Consider the following 19531-nt stretch of genomic DNA (forward strand, 5'->3'; position numbering starts at 1 on the left):
AGATTGAATTTATAAGTGGTTTTACGTGCGAAACGGACGCAAGCTTTGCGTCTTCGGACGAAAAGGCTATGTGCCATTGCTGTCATTAATAGTAATTGTTCGAGACAGTCAAGATCCGAGGACTCGACAGCGTATGCATTGGCATTGTTGACCTCGGTCGTAAACAATAGCCCGGGTGCGCTCTCCCTCGGGGGATCGAACGTTCAAACTTGTGTTTGCACGCGCCCGGCGAGGCAGGCACCGGACTGCGGAGTGGCCTCCGTCGCACCATCTAGCGGCAGCGCGTGTTACTTTTTGAGCACTCACGATGCAATACTTGTCCCGGGATGCGGATGACGAGATTAATTATTACATTGTTGCAAGTTTGTCAGTGACACCTGACATTACGTCGTTTGTATCTTCCACCTTTTGACGCAACACACGTGTAAGAAAAGGAATGATGAATGATCAATAGCCGATCCGGTTAATGAAGGGAATCGCACGTAGCAGGGTTTTAATTATTACGCTATGAATTAATTTTCGTTTCCAGAAAATCTTAAAGGAGAATACTAATCGTTGAAAGCATTTCACAAATTGACCTTCGTCTTCTTTTTTTAAAGAATTTTTCTCGGCATTTTCTGGCAATGCATAGCTCGTGGTAGCTGAGTTAAAATATTTTTTTAAGTTTAATAGTTGCCAGTTTCCCGCAGTAGTTGGATGTGCTTTAGTGTCTCTCAATTCCGTTATTTCATGTACTCGATATTTGAAAATGTGTTTCTGAAAAATGTCTGTAGCAACGGTGTGCTTGTTACTGTAATGGCGATTTCTTTCAGCTCCCATCGCTTAGTGAATGTCGCCTGTTGTTGTGTCAACTGTTTCATGATCGAAATTATTTTGGGTATGCATTTAATTTTAAAAATGGATTCGCAGGAAATGGAGCATTATGGAATGCAGACAGGAAAAGCAGTTCTCTCAAGGAATAATTTCGAGAAGTATATTGTTCGGCGTTACATTACTTTATGTAAATTTTCCGGGCTTGACTGTTTTAAGCGCGGTTTCTCTACGAATGACAACGAATGTATCAACCTAGGAACAGAAATATATTATCCAAGAGTGGTGAATAAAAAAGTTATATCGATCGTTCGTGGAACAATATAATTTTCGCTGTAATCACCGACGTTTCCTTCATGAGATGTCATTTACTATACTTACGGAATTTACTCGAGCGAAATGATTTTTTTCAGTATGTACGATGTAAGTAACTTACGTGTAGAATACGGAAGGAATGGTATGGGCCTAAGAAATGGCATGGACTGCACAAAGGCAGCGTTCTGCGCGATAAGGAAAAGTGAAATGGGAAAACTGAAGTGGCGTGTTTCAATCGTTTCACTTGAAGGAAGTGGGAGTACTGCCATTTCACGTAAAAGAAAATGCAATGCACATCCTTCAACGCATGCATGTGGTGATTAACTTGTAATTAGTTCTCATAAGGATAGGGGAAAAAAATAAAAAGTGATACCAACAGCACCCGGTGTTCCCAGGCGGTCACCCATCCAAGTACTATCCGGGCCCGACGTTGCTTAACTTCGGTGATCGGACGAGAACCGGTGTATTCAACGTGGTATGGCCGTTGGCGAAGATATGTATGGCTTTTGAAGAATGTTATACTCATTCGGTGATTAGATTCGATAGTTCACTATCTGACTTTGTAACAATTTGGAGTTAAATGTCATACAGGAATGAAATTGAGCATCAACGGCGCATAAAAAATTTCCATTTCAAAAGTATCAGTTTCGGAAATGGATCTGTAAGAGTTAGTTTTCATAAATGTTGCGGAAAGGAAGACAGCTGAAGCGCGGACCTCCCGTGACAAAGTAGAGGCTTTCGAAGATGGATTACAATGGGCTGCCAACGTGGAATATGGAGTGAACTGAAAATGATGGAATAACGGACAAACGGTTTGACGTAAGAGAAACTGTCCCACCAGTTTTCTGAGTTACAAAGTGCCTTTTGTTGTCATAACAAGGAAATAACGTTAACGATCGTCTCGTGCGGCTGCAAGTAGACAAAATTTGAACGCACTGGACGGATTGTCATGCAACGAGGAACTGTGGAGACGTTACGGAGGACTTTACATATAGCGATAGTAGAAATTCATGTACGCGATAGAGGGAAAGGAAAAATATCTGCCATGAAGATAAGGAAAGAGAAAATAATGTTGAATAAATTATTAATTTGTGGGAACATTGTATCTGTAACGCTCGTGGAAAAACGGTTTTTGAACTTGAACATTTGAGAGAGCCCGGAGACACCGTCTAACTTCGCTTTGACAATGCGACGGCAACAATCACAGACTGTTGGAATGAAATAACTGATGCATGATCAACAATCTGTTGCTATGGCAACCAAGGATTAATCATAAAAATTAGGACCTTCTGAGCACTGAAAATGAGATATGGACTACCGTTGTGAATTTTAAAGTGGAACTTCGTTTTTGTCGTTGAAGTAAGCAATGGAAACATCACACTGAATGATGTAGGGCCCTAAAAAGGGCCGTTGGGGCGCTACCAAGTAATTTACTTGGAGCTGGTGTACTTGGTCACAGCCTTGGTGCCCTCAGACACGGCGTGCTTGGCCAGTTCACCGGGGAGCAGGAGCCTGACGGCGGTCTGCACCTCCCTGGAGGTGATGGTGGAGCGCTTGTTGTAATGAGCGAGACGGGAAGCCTCGGCGGCGATCCTCTCGAAGATGTCGTTGACGAAGGAGTTCATGATGTTCATGGCCTTGGAGGAGATACCGGTGTCAGGGTGGACCTGCTTCAACACCTTGTAGATGTAGATTGCGTAGCTCTCCTTCCTCCTGCGCTTCTTCTTCTTGTCTCCCTTGGAGATGTTCTTCTGGGCCTTGCCGGCCTTCTTGGCAGCCTTTCCGCTAGTCTTAGGTGGCATGTTGGTATCAACGTTGCGTAGCAGCGAGATGTACCGCCACGGCAGCACAGGCAGCACATGGATGTCCGCGCCGAAGGCGCGTCTGATTAAACTGTACCGGTGAGTCAGCCTCACCACAACCAGTCAGACAGAAATTACAATAATATCATGACGTGTGTATAGTTCTGTTGTTGTGTGCTATGTTGTTTGTGTGAATAAGAAACTTAATTACTATGGACATGGCATTGAAAATTGACACTAAATATATTTAATTAATGCATGATAATTGAGTTGAAGTATTTAAACACACATATATTTTTTTAATAAATAACTATTATAGTCAATATATATTTTTTTTTTGTCTAAGATTTTTTTGGATTATATCTTATTTATATTTCTTTTTTTTTTATGTATTTTTTTTGTTGCTTATTTTTTGTCATCATCATTTTTTTTTAGGGTCTTTTTTTATGTTTTGTATCATTTTTTTTTTTATCTATGAATTTTTATTTTTTATTTTTTGCTATCTTTTTATTTTTATTTTCTTTTATAAATATATATATATATTTTTTTTTCCTCATTTGAATTACACAATAATCACACTTAATTAGTTGCTATTGAAACAAGATAATATAATAAAACTGAAAAACGGTATGATCTAACACCTATGGAAGAAGGAAAGATATAGGAAAGACTCATAGACGAGTGATTTGTAGAGGCAGTGTGTATGTGGTGGGGATACTTGGATCGTAGTCCCAAATGTCTTTAATTAGTGTGTTACCTGTGCCCTTCAGCCTGGACTTAAAGTTATGAACGAGATGGTTAATGAAGTTATTAATCGACGGGAGATTGTGCGCTGCACGGACGTGATTGATGTTAGTTAATTGGCCTATGTTCAGAAGCGAACGGATGGTTTTATTTTCAAACTGGTTTAATTTGTTCCTGATAGACCTATCTTTGGCAAAGATCTCGCTTGCGTATAGCACCACCGGACGGATAATAGTCTTGTACAGACGAATTCTAGCGGAATGGGAGAGAGGACTGGAGGATGTTGAAAGACACGAGACAGCTTTTCGTGTCGCAATGCCTTTCCCGAGGCAGTACTTTAGATGGGGCTTATACGTCAATTTGCCGTCAAGAACGACGCCGAGAAATTTGTGAGATGTGGCTCTTGGTATCCTTGTCTTGTTGAAGATTGGACATGTGCGTGGAATGAATTTTTTGCGTTGAGAGAAATGAATGTGAGTGCTTTTGGAGGGATTAATCTGGACTTTCCAGATTAGAGTCCATTTGTGTAATCTTTTTAGGTGTGTGTTTAGTTTGGTTATGTTAGTGTCACCGGAGCGTGAAGTGGCAGCAATGGCCGTGTCGTCTGCATACATGTAAAGAGTAGTGCGTGGTGTACTTGGGATGTCATTAACGAATAGTGTAAAAAGTATCGGACTTAGCAGGGAACCCTGAGGAACGCCTGCCTCCATGGGTCTGAGTGATGATAAGGTGGATCCTTCGGCGACGCAAAATTGGCGGTTTTGCAGGTAGGAAATGAGAAAGTGGATGTCAGAGGGGGGGAAATTCAAAGTATGTAGTTTGTAAATAAGGCCTTTGTGCCACACGCGATCAAATGCGCGGGCAACATCCAGGAAAACTGCGTCAGTTGTCTTGCGATTATTAAATGAGTGACTTATTTTTTCGGCCAATCGGAGGATTTGGTGAATTGCTGACATTTTGCGTCTGAAACCAAGTTGTTCCGGTCTAATTATCATTTGTGAAGTAGCAAAAGATTCGATTCGGGAAAGAATGATTGCTTCGAGGACTTTGGAAAGATTTGAGAGAAGAGAGATCGGGCGAGAGTTGCCGGGAATTTTCGGGTCTTTGCCCGGTTTGGGGATTAAAATAATTTTTGCCTGTTTCCATTGCGTCGGGAAGTGAGGTAAAGAGTAGGAGTGATTAAAAAGATCAGAGAGAAGGAAATTGAAGGAAGGGCTGCGACTGGCAAATTTCAAATGATAGTTGGAAATTTTGTCAAGTCCAGGAGCTTTCTTTGCCGGGAGTGACGCGAGCAGGTTACGAACAGTTGAGGGAGTAGAAATGGGAGTGGTGGTTGGAATGTCCGGGAGATTATAAAAGAATTTGCTAATTAATCTGTCGTTAGGTGAAGGGGAGGGATCTAAGGACATGGTTTTTTCTAGAAAGTCTGCTTGAATTTCCACTTTGTCAGCAGAATTGAAGATAAGGCCGGATTCTGAAGTTAGAGGAATGGGAAGATTTTTCGTAGTGTTTTTCAAGGCTTTTATTGTTCTCCAGATTGGAGTGTTGGAGGTGAAGGGAGAGGTGTCTTGCTGATTATCAAATGTTAATGTAGCAATGTGGTTTTCCCATTTTTCTCTGCTGTGGTTAAAAATTTCTTTTTTGACCGTATTTGCGAGTTTATTGTAAGCAGATTTATCTGCTTTACATCTGGTATTTTGCCAAACCCGGCGAGCAGCGTTACGGCGCTTGATTAGAGAAATGAGTAGAGAGGGGAAGTGAAAGGTTTTCTTGTGACGCTGGGGGAAGGATTTAGTCGCCTGATCTTTGGCGGAGTGGAGCGCCTTTGTAATTAATTCCACTCTGTTGTCAATGGAATCGGCCGACGGGTTATGGATAGGTGGGATAGAATCCAAGGATTTTTCTAAAAGAATGGGGAATTTTTCCCAATCAGTGACAGTGAAAGTCTGGGGGGTAATGGATGTAGATCGGATTGGGAGAGAAAAACTGAGAGGAAAGTGGTCTGAGGTAAATGAGTAGACTAATGAGGGAGTGAAGAAAAAAGGAAGTTTCATAGAAAGGCCAAAGTCGAGAACATCGCAAGATCGTGGAGCATAATGAGTAGCTTGTATTGGAGCTAATACTGTGAAGGGTTTGTTTTTAATGTAAGAATACAGTTTCCTGCCGTCCGCATTAATTAAATTGCTATTCCAGCAAGGATGTTTGCAATTCCAGTCACCGAAGAACAGACCGTTGGAATAATCGGAGAAAAGGCGATCCAAGCGTTCCCTGCTAAGTCGCTCGCGGGGTTTGTGGTAAATTGAGAATATGTTTACGGGACCGACTTGAGTGTGTATTTGGATACCAAGTGCTTCGAATGCTTCGGGGTTTGGTGAGTTGAGGAGGGAGTGGGGAAGGGTTTTGCGAACGAGAACCGCTACTCCGCCGCCCCTTGTGTTGCGGTCCAGTCTGTATGTGTGAAAGTGTGGGTTTGAAAATGATTGGTGAGGAGCTAGATGTGTTTCTTGCAGAAGGATGATGTCTGTGTGATTGTCTGTGGCATATTGAAGGAGTTCGTGTTTTTTATTCGCTATGCCATTACAGTTCCATGATATTACTTGAAGAGTGTTCTTGGATGTGAGTGTTTGATTCATGATTCGGTTTGGAGGAGTAGCAGTTGTTCAATGAGGAAGGTTTTTTTTTCGACAGCTGATTGCAGGGAGGACAGGTGAGTGGAGATACCTGAAAACCACGACAGCAATTCGCGGTTGACTGTGGAGGGAGGAGAGGCAGGTTGAGGGTTGGGTTCGTCGGAGAGGGGAGGGAAACCAGAAGATGTGGCTGCGGCGTATGATATCGTTTGTGGAGGGGGGGGAGGAGCAGATGCAGGTTTATTGGCAGAGCGTCTTGCAATCATGGCTTTCTTGGCCTCCTGATAGACAGGACAGCCCTTGTAGTTAGCCGGGTGATCATTTTTGCACAGGGCGCAAATAGCCGGTACCTCGGTTGATTTAGTGCATACTGAACTGGGATGTTGTTGACCGCAGCGTACGCACTGAGGAGTAAGATTGCAGTGATTCTTGGTATGCCCTATTCTTTGGCAACGGTAACACTGTACCGGAACCGGCTGCTTTTTAAATGGTGAAATGGTTACACCTAAGCCAAGAATGTAATCAACATTGAGGAAAGATTGGACATCTATACTAGGATCAGTGGTTATATGACATACTGGTGTAGGATATGAAGGCACTGAATTAACTCCACTGTCACGTAGCCTTTGAGAAGGACGCGTGGAAGAGATTCTTTTGACAGTTAGGACGGGAAAACCTTGAGATTGTAGGTCTTTGAGGATGAGATCATCCGGTACTGATGGCAGCGTACCCCGAAGCGCAAATTCACGGCGACGGTTCTCAGGCAATTGATAAGTTGAATAAGGGACATTTAATTTTTTTAACACGGATTTAGCAGCTGTAAAGTCGTCTACGGAGGAGCATTTAATGATGGCCGTGGTGGTGCTAGTTGCATGTGAGATCGGTGGAGAAGAACATGCTTTAATTAGATCTTGATAAATTGTTGGCCACATGGCCGTATCGGCTACACATAGCGGAGGAATTTTGTATTTTTTAACAGGAGCTGAAGGCTGAGAGTCAGTGTTTGCATTCTCATCAATGCGGCTTACACTAGGCGCAAGAATTGTATACTGGTTATTGAGAATAATTTTCTCCGCAGGGGCAGTTGAATCTATCGAGTTATGAGCAGCTTTTCTACCATTGACTACTTTAAATTCGCCCAGGCTGGCATTTTGGGCAAGCTCGTTTTCAGTCTGACTGGCAGGGAGGGATGAGCACGACACGGATGCAGAGCAGGATGGCATCTGGCCGTCTGCAGGGGCAGGCGGCGGTGCGGCGGGTTGCGTCTGGGCGGTTTTCTTGGAAATAATTGGCGTAACTGATTTGATTATTTTAGTATGTTGGCTTTTTCTAGTCATAATAGGAGATCTGGAGTCAGAAGTTGACGGAGCAAATTGAGTGGTTGTATGAGCATGTCCGAATTTTGGGCAGGGCGCCGGCGTCTTTGACGTAGTCTTTGCCGGCGGCGATTCGTCATCAGTTGGGGGCCGGCTGGCGGCTTGTTCGTCTTTGGCGGCAAGTTTCTTCATCCGCGGAATGACCTTCATCAAAGCCTCGGCAGCCTTCGAAGATTTGGTTTGAATTTTGTTCGAAAGTCGCTGAAGTTCGGCGTAGACACTCGCCAAGTCATCGTCATCCGGCGCCGCCGACTCCGGCGGGGAATCGGCGACGTCGGTTTTGGCCGCCATTGCGGCCTTTTCGTTGAAGGGAGGGCAGGGGGGGCCTAATTCCCTATCGAGGGGACCCGGCCGTTTCCCCCGGACTGTGCAATGAGCGATGCTAACGGCTCAGAAGGGTGTCCGGGGTAGCGGCCGAGAGCGACCGGGGATGGTCACCAGTGCAGCAGGGGGCGACACCCGGAAGTGATAACCGCAGTGGCCGAGCTTGAAATTAGGGACAAACTCGGCCAACCGCGGCCCACCGGTTGGTCCCTGAAGGTGACGGAAGGAATGGAGAAGTCTCCGCTGATTTTTTTTCGAAGTCCACAAATTGGCCCTCTTTAGGTCCGGCTATCGGCGTCGGCTGTCGTCTGGTGCCCTGACGCCAAGGCTAGGCTACTCGCAGAGCGTGCCCAACTGCCGGCCGAAGTCCTGGTGGCGTCGGGAGCGGCCTCGCGGCCCGGTCGCGTCAGCGACGGTTGACGCGGCTCCCTCGACGATGTCCCACGTTGGCGGCGTGCCGCGTCGAAGTGACCAAGGCTGGACCAAGCAGAGGAGAATAATCAGTAAGCTTTGGCGCACCCCAACAAGTTAGCAAAGGAGAAATCATTCAGATGTACCGCCACGGCAACGGAGTCAGATTATATTCCGTAGAGTGGCGACTCGGCGATACGGGATTGGTCGATGAGGCTGAGCCGTCGGCCAGCGGCAGCCCAGAATATGTATAAACCACACGGGGAGTGTGCAGATCTCAACGATTCGTCGTGAGGTCTGCACCGTAACGCCGAAACCAGCTTGATTCATCATGTCCGGACGAGGAAAGGGAGGCAAAGTCAAGGGCAAGTCCAAGTCCCGTTCCAGCAGGGCCGGACTTCAGTTCCCCGTGGGACGTATTCACCGTCTTCTCCGCAAGGGCAACTACGCCGAGCGCGTCGGTGCCGGTGCCCCCGTGTACCTCGCCGCCGTCATGGAGTACCTGGCCGCCGAAGTCCTGGAATTGGCAGGCAACGCTGCCCGTGACAACAAGAAGACGAGGATCATTCCCCGTCATCTTCAGCTGGCCATCCGCAACGACGAGGAGTTGAACAAGCTCCTGTCTGGCGTCACCATCGCCCAGGGTGGTGTCTTGCCTAACATCCAGGCCGTGCTTCTGCCCAAGAAGACCGAGAAGAAGGCTTAAGCGTTCTCTTCTTACGAAGAGAATAAAAAAATGGTCCTTTTTAGGACCGCAAACCATCTAGGTCTGTCAGTCTTACGACTATGTCAAAGAATTTGGTACTCTTCCCAAAATATGCACATAAAAAGTCTAGAAATTACTTTCTGTTTCTCAGGTGGAGAGCTCGTGGATCGAGTTGTCGAGTGGTTATAAAATTTGAAAATTATATCATAATAGAACGATAGCAAGTGTGACGAAAGCATACCAACACCGAAGAAAAAGCTCTGTGGAAAAAACAGAGTAAGAGAAACTGTGATGATGAATGAATAGTAATTAAGGGATTAGTATTATGATGGGGGAAAAACATGTTGCAATACCATAGCTTCGCCTTGTAAAAGGAACATTTGAATGGATATCCAAAAAGTCCGAATGCTATGTAGCAGTTGGAAAATATGTTGGCAGCAGTGCGTTTCTAAGCAACAGATAGGCGATGTATAACAATGTGTCATAATCACCGCATTCGGTCGAAGAATTGTTTGAAAATCGACGAAGGCGTTTGGTCGTTGCTAAGTAACACTATCAATGGACGACATTGTTAACGGCTTGTGCCGCTGTAAAATGTAACAATAACTACCGGAAATAGAACACTTACTGACCATTATTGTTGAAGTCGGTAATATGGGTTGGATTAAGAAATAGAAACAAATTGATCGTCCCTCAGCAGTTTACTCAATCAACTTTCAATATGAATGAAAGTATTTGGTTTACTAGCATAATAGTAACTTGTCATGTGACAATTCCATCAATTTTTTTTTCTTTACTCAACCAGTACCTTAGTTCTCATGTATTATCGATGACATCACATTTCTGTGATTGCGACGAGTGTAAGCAATGGCAAATAATATCCTGCATGTTCTATGGTCCTGAAAAGGACCTTTGTTATTCGATGATGCTGCAGCTGCCAGATGTAATGGGCTGCTGCCGCGATGGAAATCTAACCACCGAATCCGTACAGGGTGCGTCCCTGGCGCTTGAGGGCGTACACGACGTCCATGGCGGTCACGGTCTTCCTCTTGGCGTGTTCGGTGTAGGTGACGGCGTCACGGATCACGTTCTCAAGGAACACCTTGAGGACACCGCGGGTCTCCTCGTAGATGAGTCCGGAGATACGCTTGACACCTCCGCGGCGGGCCAGACGGCGAATGGCCGGCTTGGTGATGCCCTGGATGTTGTCGCGAAGAACCTTGCGATGACGCTTGGCGCCTCCTTTCCCCAAGCCTTTTCCTCCCTTGCCTCGTCCGGTCATGTTGCTGCTGTCTCGGTGAGAGAATCGTGCTTGCTTGACTTTCGGCTTTCCATTTTATAACGTCTTTCGACGGTCTCGCACTCTCAGCCAATCACATTTCGGCACATGTAAGAGTCTACACACTCATGCCAATATATTGGGTCGAGAAATCGCCCAGGTTAGTTACTTTCCCGACAGGAAAATGGCACGTACCAAGCAGACAGCCCGTAAGTCGACCGGAGGCAAAGCCCCCAGGAAGCAGCTGGCCACCAAGGCCGCTCGCAAGAGCGCGCCGGCCACCGGTGGAGTGAAGAAGCCCCACAGGTATCGCCCAGGTACCGTGGCCCTCCGAGAGATCAGGAGATACCAGAAGAGCACCGAGCTTCTGATCCGCAAGCTGCCCTTCCAGCGCCTGGTCCGTGAGATCGCCCAGGACTTCAAGACCGACCTCCGCTTCCAGAGCTCCGCCGTCATGGCTTTGCAGGAGGCGTCCGAGGCCTACCTCGTGGGTCTTTTCGAGGACACCAACCTGTGCGCCATCCACGCCAAGCGCGTCACCATCATGCCAAAGGACATCCAGCTGGCACGCCGTATCCGCGGAGAGCGCGCTTAGATCGTCGTCGCTGTCGACTTCTTGTCGGCACAAAAACAAAAGTCCTTTTCAGGACTAGACGTCATACAGACGATTGTTTCCCATTGCTTTCATCGACGAGAATGAAATAATATTTCATAAAGAAAAGCTGAAAGAGAATGAAAAAATAATAAAGTTGTAATTAATGATAATTATAATTAACTAATGAAAAATAGTTTAAATGAATACTGGAAGGTATGAATATAACTTATGAAAAGATGTTTTTTTGCAGATGGAGTGCTTGGCATCCTGGCAGTTTCCTGACGGAAAATGTTATCTTTACAGAATGGCAATTAAAATTTCATAGGTAACGGAAATTACGAAGTTCTTTCAGAATAACAAAGTCAGGAGTACACTCAATCCTTTATCGAGTTACGACAATGTAGGCATCTCTCGAACTCAAAAAATGTCGTTGGGAGATGTTGCCATGCGCGACGATTGTTTTCCGCCAGCAGTATTGTCACGGAAAATACTAATGCAACAATGACATTCGCCAAGATTTCATTGTTTTCAACAATCGACCGTCTTGGTTGCAAATATGTGATACGCAAGTACTTCATTCTTTTGAGCAATCAGGCTTTCTGCTGCAGCAGACGTCTCTTTCGAAACTTAGTTTCATAGGTAAATTTTTACTGCCAAAAAATTATCAGACAACCTTCAATGGAAGGTGCATTAATTTGACGTAAAATTAGCGGATTTGTAGAAGGAATATTGTCCATCTACTCATTTCCTTCAATGGGTAAGGTTTGAAACTTTATTGGGTAAGGTGAAGGAGTTTGGAATTTTGTTTTAAGCATGGAAAATAGTCATCTGTATGACTTGATGGCCCTTAAGAGGGCCTAAATTGAACTTCGCGTACATCGAAGTTCGGTGAACCTGCGAGGTTCGGTCGCTCACTTCTTCTTGGGGGCGGCGGCGGCCTTCTTTGCTGCCGCGGGCTTGGGCTTGGTGGGCGTCTTCTTGGGCTTGGGCGCCTTGGGCTTGGTGGGCGCCTTCTTCGCCTTCGATGGGGACTTTGCTGCCTTCGCCGCTGGCTTGGCTGCTGCGGGCTTCTTCTTGGGCTTGTCTGCTTTCTTTGCCTTCTTCGCGGGAGGCGCGGACTTGGAGCGCTCCTTGGGCGCGGACCGCTTGGTGGCAGCCTTCTCCTTCTTCGCGGGCTTGGGCTTCTTGGCCGCGGCGGTCTTCTTGGCTGCGGTCTTCTTCGCCTTGGCTGCAGCGGGTGCAGCCTTGTCCTTCAGCGTGGTGGAGCTCAGCTTGAAGGACCCCGACGCTCCCTTGCCCTTGGTCTGTACGAGTGTGCCGGAGGTGACGGCGGACTTGAGGTACTTCTTGATGAAGGGGGAGAGCTTCTCGGCGTCGACCTTGTAGGAGGCGGCGATGTACTTCTTGATGGCCTGGAGGGAGGAGCCGCCGCGTTCCTTGAGGCTCTTGACGGCGTTGTTGACCATCTCGGAGGTCGGTGGATGGGAGGGCTTTGCGCGGGCCTTCTTGGAGGCGGCGCCCTTGCTGGCCTTCTTGGATGCTGCGGAGGCGGCGGGCAGGGGCTTGACGGCTGCGGTGCCGGACGGCTGGGCCGCCGGGGGCGCTGCTGCGGCTGCTGCGGTAGCGTCTGCCATGGTCTCGGACGAGAGGTATGAAAATTGACGACGCTCTGGAAATTAATCAGCGCAATCATTTTGCGCCGACAGCGACTACTCAGCTCACTGCGGGCTCTTCAGTCGCGGGATGCTGCATTCTAAAATAAAAAATTTTTTCGAAAAAACACCGGAGTGCCGTTTCCGCTATCGTACCATTTCGGAGACGGCACTTCGGAGGCGGAAATTTTTGATTTTCGCAAAATTACCGCCGCTCTTGCGCTGGTGGTAGGTCTTCTTCTTGTCCCGTGCTCGCGCGCGGGCGCCGGTATTTGTCCCATGGCATGACGTGAAATGCGGCAATGTGCCGTATTTCGCCATGAGACGAATGTTGCAGTCGGGAGTAGAAATCCTGCGCGCGAGCGCGGAAGACTTCTTCGAGCGGCGGCGTTTTCGCGATGATGTGGAGTGCATCGTTGGTCGTGGTCCAGCCGAGGCGAAGCGCAGAGCGGAGGCACTTCCTGTCGGCAACTTGTAGTGAATGAAGAGCGCCCTTGGTGGCAAGGCCGCTCCACGCTGGGGAAGCATAGTCGATGATCGGGCGTAGAATCATTTTGTGGAGCAGCAGTCGGCGATGAGTCGGCAGGCTGACGTTTCCGAGCATTGATGAAAGTTGTCTCCTGCGGGCTAACATGACGGCGGCCTTGCGTCGCGAGTGTGGCTTCATGGAGAGGCGTCTGTCAAGACAAACGCCAAGGTAATCAGCAGTGTCTTTCCACGGCACTTCAGTCACGCCGACGAGGAGTTCGCCGGGCTCCTTCAGTGCGCGTGAAAAGACGATGGCTTGCGTTTTCGATGAGTTTACTGCCAGTCGCCAGCACTCGTACCACTCGACTAGATCGTCTGTTGCTCGTTGAAGATATTCCACCGCCTTGAATTGTTTGGACGATCTAGCGAGTAGTGCCGCGTCATCTGCATACAATGCCGCCGTCACGTTTGGCCCGAAATTGCTCGGAAAGTCCGCCGTGTAGATATTGAAGAGCAGCGGCGAAAGAACAGATCCCTGCGGGACGCCTGCTCTAATTCGCCGCTGCGCCGATGATGCCGTGCTCCATGCCACGTAGAATTCTCTCTCCCGGAGCCATGATGCGATGATCTTGAGGCACCATTTCGGATAACCGAAACAATGCAGCTTCCAAAGGAGACCCTCGTGCCACACCTTGTCGAACGCCTTGCTGATGTCGAAAAAGGCTCCTGCCGTATGACGGTTGGTGTTATATCCTTCGACGATGAAATTCAGCAGGCGAGCGACTTGGTGGGTCGTAGAATGCTCGCTCCGGAAGCCGAATTGATGGTCCGGGAGGATGTCTAATTCTTCTGTGACGCGGCGCAGATGGTGAATGATGAGTTTCTCGAACAGCTTTCCCAGCGTGTTTAATAGAGATATCGGCCGGTGATTTTCAACGCGGTTAGGCGCTTTCCCCGGCTTTGGAATGCAAATCACTCGTGCATTTTTCCATTGAGTGGGAAAATGCCCGAGTGACATGCAAGCGTTGAAAATGCAGAGGAGAACGAATGCCATGGAGCGCGGCATCATTCTAAGTGCTGCTCCGGGGATGCCGTCCGGTCCAGGCGCCTTCTTGGGGTTGATTTTCTTCACCGCTTGCCGTAGATCGCCGGCCGACAGTGCAGGGGCTTTTTCTCCTTTGTGGCGGATATGCCGCCGCGAGGCTGCAGGTGGCTGCTTGCAGCTGGTGTTTTCCTCCTCGCGTGCAAGCCGTGTTGTTGTGATGCCGGTGTCCTCCTCTGGGCGTGGGAATGCCTCAAGCGGTGCTCGTGAGAACTCGTTCGCCGTAGGCGGCGAATTCTCAAAGGCCGAGTTGCGTCGGTGGCACGTGCGCGGCGGCTCCTTTGATGTCCCTTTGTCGGCTGTGCTCGCCGCTCGGTCGGTCGGGCCGCAAGGGGCGGGGGGAGTGCTGACGTCAGCGCGCTCGGCCAGCTGCAGCTGCGTTGTCCTCTCGGCCGGGCAGCGGTCGGCTTCCTCTGTGTTGTCGTCCTCTGATGTTTCTTCTCTGTTGGGCTCTCTCCACCGCTCCCTTTGATGTGCCGGCAAAGGCACGGGCCGCTCCAAGGGGCAAGGCGCACCGGCCTTTGGTGGAATTGGAGTGAAAATATTCTCCAGGTATTCTGCCATCGCGTCAGCTTTCGATTGATTAGAGAAAACCGTGCCGAATTCCGTCTTTAGCGGCGCTTCTTCTGATGTCGGCTGCCGCAACGCTCTTGCCATCCGCCAAAGCGAGCCGTCTTGCAGGTTTAGAGATGCGATCTTTGCATCCCATGTTGTGGATCTATGCTCGCGAATGGCGTCTCGCACTTGATGCCGCATCGCATTCGCTCTGGCTTTGTCCTCCGCGCGGCGCGTGCGTTGAAATTTTCGCCGCAGATGATTTTTAGTACGGATGAGGCAAAGAATGTGTTGCGGCAGCACGAGATGGTTCCATCGGCGGACGGTTTTGATCGGCACGGCTTTCTCTAATGCTGCGTTGATGATGTCCGTCAGCTGGGCGACATGAGAATCTATGGCATCCGGTGAATCAAGCGGGATGGTTGGCAGGTGGTGTTGAATGCCAGCCGCGACTTCCTCTCGAAAAATCTCCCAGTCGGCGCTGCGAAAATCTTTGATCGTTTTCTCTGGCAATGCAACTGGACGGCGATTGAGATGTAATATCACGGGTAGATGATCGCTGTCCAGCGCATGAATTGATTTTGCGCATAACGCCGACGGGAGATTGTGAATCGCGATGTCGAGCACGTCGCCAGATCCGTCATTGTTGAAGTGGGTTGCTGTGCGCGGCCCGCTGACGGCGAAACCGCGGTCCATGGTCCATCGGTGCAGTTGCAGGCCTTTCGGGTTGTCCACCGTGGAGTACCAGGAGCGATGTTTGGCATTAAAATCGCCAGCGGCGATTGTGGCGGCGTTGTTGTGGAAGAGAGCGTCTAAATCGTTCGCTCGCAATTTAGATTGCGGCGGACAATAGGCGCTAATTAGTCTCAGCGGGCCGTCGGCTAACTCCACGGTGATGGCAGTGGCTTCTAATGATGCTGGTGGATTACTGAAATGACAGATTTGTGCTTTGATGTGTTCCGCGACAATGATCGCGGTGCCTCCCCCCTTTTTATCGCCACCGCGATCATTGCGGAACACTTTGTAGTTAGGAACAGTCCATCTGAAGTGAGGTTTGAGGTGCGTTTCTTGAATAAGGGCTGCGTCGCATTTCTGCCGGGCCAGAAATGCGAGCAGCTCCGGCGTCTTCCTCTGAATGCCGCCCCCAGCATTCCAGGAAGCAATGACGAATGCATTTCTCAATGGCGGTTTAAGGGCCATTGCGAAGTGCATTCATAACTGCAGGAAGTTGCTCAAGCGTTGCCGCGAAGAGCGCAATATTGGCCTGCAGCTGAGCAGTGATGCTGGCCAATGTCTGGAAGAATTGCGTGAGCGGCTGCTCCGCGAGTGTGGGTGCAGGTTCCGTCGCGGCGCGGGCTGCGGCGGCGTCCTTCTTTCTGGTATGACGCTTCGGAATGCGGATGGATTCCGCAGTCTCTGGCGGTGGAGCGGGTGCGGGTTCCTGCAGCGGTGGGAAGCCCACATCCAAGCGGCGCCTGGGTGCGGTACGCGGCTGCGGTGGTGGACGAGAGCAATTGCCTGACTTCCAGGCGTTTTGCACTCCTAAGAATTGCATGTTGGAGGCGGGGAATGTGGGTGCTGGAGCGCGTGGTCTGGTGGGTGCGGGTGGTGCGGCATCAGCGTCGGCGTCGGAAGACTCCGAGTATGAGTCCGCGTCACTGCTGCTGGATGCGGCGCCACGAAGAGCGGCTCTTTTGCGCTGTTTTCTTCGCTTCCTTCTCTCTCGTTCACGCTCTCGTTCACGTTCCTTTCGTTCCGCGAATGATTCACGAGCGTTCGCCTTCTGCTGCTTCCGCTGCATGAAGACTGGGCAGTCTTTCGAAAAGGCAGGATGTTTTCCTTTGCAGTTGGGGCAGCAAGGTTGTCCGTCTTGCGGGCAGTCACGAAGAGCGTGTGGGCCGGAGCAGCGCACGCATTTCGCGGCCGCCGTGCAGCGATCTGATCCGTGACCGAACCGTGCACAGCGGTAACAGATCTGTGGATCCTTATGAATGTATCTCGTGATGTGGCAGTCTTGGTGTCCAATTTCCTTGATTTTGAGGATGCGGTCCGTAGGCCAAGCATCCGAGGGAATGAGAGAGACGATAAAAACCGGCTGGGGGCGGTTTTCACGTCTGATTTGACGAATGCGGCGCGCTTGAATCCCCATGTCGACCATGTCCTCAAGGATGTCGTTCGCGTTCTGGTGAGCTGGAAAGCCCCGGATCGTGAACGAAATGAGTCGTTCGTCGGTGGAGGCCCAGGTGGCCATTTGAGCTTTGTTTTCTGTGAGCGCTTTATGCAGCGTTGCGTAGTCGTTTTGATTATTGAGCAGAACTTTAGCATCCTGACCAACGTATTGGATTCGGAAGTCTTTGCCCTTGATCGTGGCACGCACAAAGTTGCGGAATAACGTGGTGTCGTCTACGTCATACACAATCAGAGCGGGAAGTCTTCTTTTGGATGTCTGATTCGCGGATGTTGATCGCGCGGGTCCAGCGGATGCTGGGGCTGCGGCGGATGCCGGATTGATAGCGTCGGCAACGGCTGGGTTATTTCCGGAAACATCTTCAGGCGGGGTAATCTCCATTTGAGTAGGAGAAGACCTGCCGGAAGAAGCTTGCGCTGGCTTGGTATTTTTTGAATTTTTCCCTGATTTTCTTATGTCGGTTCCTTCATTTTCGTCCTCGGAGAGGATCGCGAACCTATTCTGCGTTAAAAAAGGCTCTGCGGATGCCTTGATTCTTTTGATCGCGGCCTCGTCAGCCGTTTTGAAAGGACGCCGCTTGAGCGTGCCGTTTTCGGAAAAGATAGTGCCGATCACAACTGCTTTGTGCGGCCGCACGGGAATAAACCCCGCTTCCTCCATGGATGGGGAAGGAGTGGGAGCATTGGTATTTTGGTCATGGTTTGAACTTGCCTCTTGCGAGGCGGTTTGGGAAGTGCCGAGAGCATCGCCCTCGAGGGAGGTCATTGTCCCTTTGTCGGCAATCCCTTTCGGGGATGCCGCCAAAGAGGCCGAGGAGAGAGAGGTCCAAGCGGTCGTGGGTCGGGTACGGGAGAGTAGGGGAAACCAGGAGGAGCGTAGTCTTTATTTTTTCGGAACGAACGGAGCGCTAGAAAAACACGTCTGTCTCGCACGGAGGTTTGAGAGCAACTGATCGGTATGAAAATTTTCAAAATTTCGCGTTTCCCACCTTCGAGATATCGTACCATTTCGGAGCGCGTTCGCCGCTGTCGAACTTGTCGTCGGCGTTCTCCTTCGAATCTTTGTACTCGACTTCGTCTCGCACTTTATCGTTTCGGACGGCGCCGGCGGCTCCGACGTCGGCGTCCGATCTCGACGCGCGAGGCGACAGTCCCGGCCGCGCGCGGGCGGCCCGCCGTCGGCGACCGGAACGTCGCGGGCGCCGCGGCGCCCGAGCGAAATACGGCATGTCACCGGCGCGCCTTCCGACCCGATAATTAAAGTGTCGCCGTGGCGTCGCGGGTTCGCGTGGTCGATCGGCGACCTGCCTCGCCGTTTCTCTGAACCTTCCTGCGTGTGCCGGCACGCCGGCGCCGGTCTGGACGGCGCCCCGCGGACGGAGAACGATGGTCGGAAGATGTGCCTGTCGGACGGATCGGCGTCGTGTCGCGACGACTCGATCCGCGGTTGTGCATTCGTCTGTTGCACTTTTCGATCCGAGTTTGCGGCGATTTCGATCGACGATCGAGACGCCACTTCGGCGTCGCCGAAACGCGACTGTTTCCCTCGATCTCGCCTTTTCGCGACGCCGAAATCACTCTTTCCGCGTGCGACTGCGATCGTTCGCGCTGCCGCGAACCCGCGATCCCCGGGAGAAGCGGTCGAATGTCCATAATTTTGGTTCTCGTGCCGTTATTCCACAAACGGCGGCACTCGATTATCGTTTCCCCTTTCCGGCGGGGGCTGAATGTCGCGAGAGTATTCCGATTGCGCCGCGAATCGTGATATTCGAAGGAAATGGAATGACTCCGTTTGACGCTCCTACGGTTTTCGGTTCGCCCCGTTCGTTTCACTCCGTGCGCTTTCTGTGCCTATTCTGGGGGGGAATGTGGTGAATTTGATTCCTGGGCAGGGATTGCGAAAGGTTGGTGAAAAAAAAATTACGCCTCGACGGGAGGGATTGTCGAGTGAGGCTGGCTTTTCCATACTCGAGTCGCAGGATATTTCTGGTCTAGCGTGCGATTCTGGAAATTGATGACTGCGATTTTCTGTGTGTGAGAAGGCTGATTTTGAATGACTTTTGTGAAAATGAATTACCGTTCCCTACAACATTGTGACGACGTAGCGCGTTACACGTATTACTTAAATTACCACACGCCACTTCGGGATTGGAAATGATGTGTCTTTCCCGCAGGAACGTGTATTCGTGAATGCGGACGTGCAAGGGAAAAGATGTACTCTTCACATCGCCGATCGATAACTTTCCCTTTGTTAGTTTTTCGTACATTGTTCTGTGGATTAATTCCACTCTCTACGGTAACGTCCAAGTTTTAAACCTAACTTTGCTATTTCCTGAAACGTGGTATTTGTTGTTTCGGCATTCTTACAATTACCTCTTTTGGCAAATCAATTTTCCTTTGACTTACTTCGTTTGTCAATATTTCCGATGCATTTCACTGTCTGATTGCGGAATTACGAAGGAAAAGAGCGAGTACGACTTCGGAGTTATTCCTTTCGAACTTCACATATCCCTATTGCAATGCATGAAGTGACAATCTGCATGTTATGACGAAATGTCACACGCCTACGACGAAT

General features: G+C 49.5%; 5 protein-coding genes and 1 non-coding gene across 6 annotated transcripts; 2 read left to right on the plus strand and 4 right to left on the minus strand.

Annotated features, from left to right (window-relative positions):
- Positions 1–1495: 1495 nt before the first annotated feature.
- LOC124173579 lies at positions 1496–1614 on the minus strand. Its single transcript, XR_006868616.1, has one exon. It is a non-coding gene; the product is annotated as a 5S ribosomal RNA (ribosomal RNA).
- Positions 1615–2515: 901 nt separating this feature from the next.
- Positions 2516–2957, minus strand: LOC124173574 (histone H2B). The gene has a single exon (XM_046553001.1). It carries the CDS (start codon positions 2925–2927, stop codon positions 2556–2558), a length of 372 nt encoding a protein of 123 aa, XP_046408957.1. The 5' UTR covers positions 2928–2957; the 3' UTR covers positions 2516–2555.
- A 5618-nt stretch (positions 2958–8575) lies between these two features.
- On the plus strand, positions 8576–9171 carry LOC124173577 (histone H2A). The gene has a single exon (XM_046553007.1). It carries the CDS (start codon positions 8744–8746, stop codon positions 9116–9118), a length of 375 nt encoding a protein of 124 aa, XP_046408963.1. The 5' UTR covers positions 8576–8743; the 3' UTR covers positions 9119–9171.
- Positions 9172–10010: 839 nt separating this feature from the next.
- On the minus strand, positions 10011–10524 carry LOC124173578 (histone H4). Its single transcript, XM_046553008.1, has one exon. It carries the CDS (start codon positions 10398–10400, stop codon positions 10089–10091), a length of 312 nt encoding a protein of 103 aa, XP_046408964.1. The 5' UTR covers positions 10401–10524; the 3' UTR covers positions 10011–10088.
- Positions 10525–10535: 11 nt separating this feature from the next.
- Positions 10536–11051, plus strand: LOC124173576 (histone H3). The gene has a single exon (XM_046553006.1). The coding sequence runs from the start codon at positions 10582–10584 to the stop codon at positions 10990–10992; it is 411 nt and encodes a 136-aa protein (XP_046408962.1). The 5' UTR covers positions 10536–10581; the 3' UTR covers positions 10993–11051.
- Positions 11052–11832: 781 nt separating this feature from the next.
- Positions 11833–12643, minus strand: LOC124173575 (late histone H1-like). Its single transcript, XM_046553005.1, has one exon. It carries the CDS (start codon positions 12624–12626, stop codon positions 11904–11906), a length of 723 nt encoding a protein of 240 aa, XP_046408961.1. The 5' UTR covers positions 12627–12643; the 3' UTR covers positions 11833–11903.
- Positions 12644–19531: the final 6888 nt, after the last annotated feature.

This window comes from Ischnura elegans, unplaced genomic scaffold, assembly GCF_921293095.1.
Source record: "Ischnura elegans unplaced genomic scaffold, ioIscEleg1.1, whole genome shotgun sequence".
Classification (NCBI taxonomy): domain Eukaryota; kingdom Metazoa; phylum Arthropoda; class Insecta; order Odonata; family Coenagrionidae; genus Ischnura; species Ischnura elegans.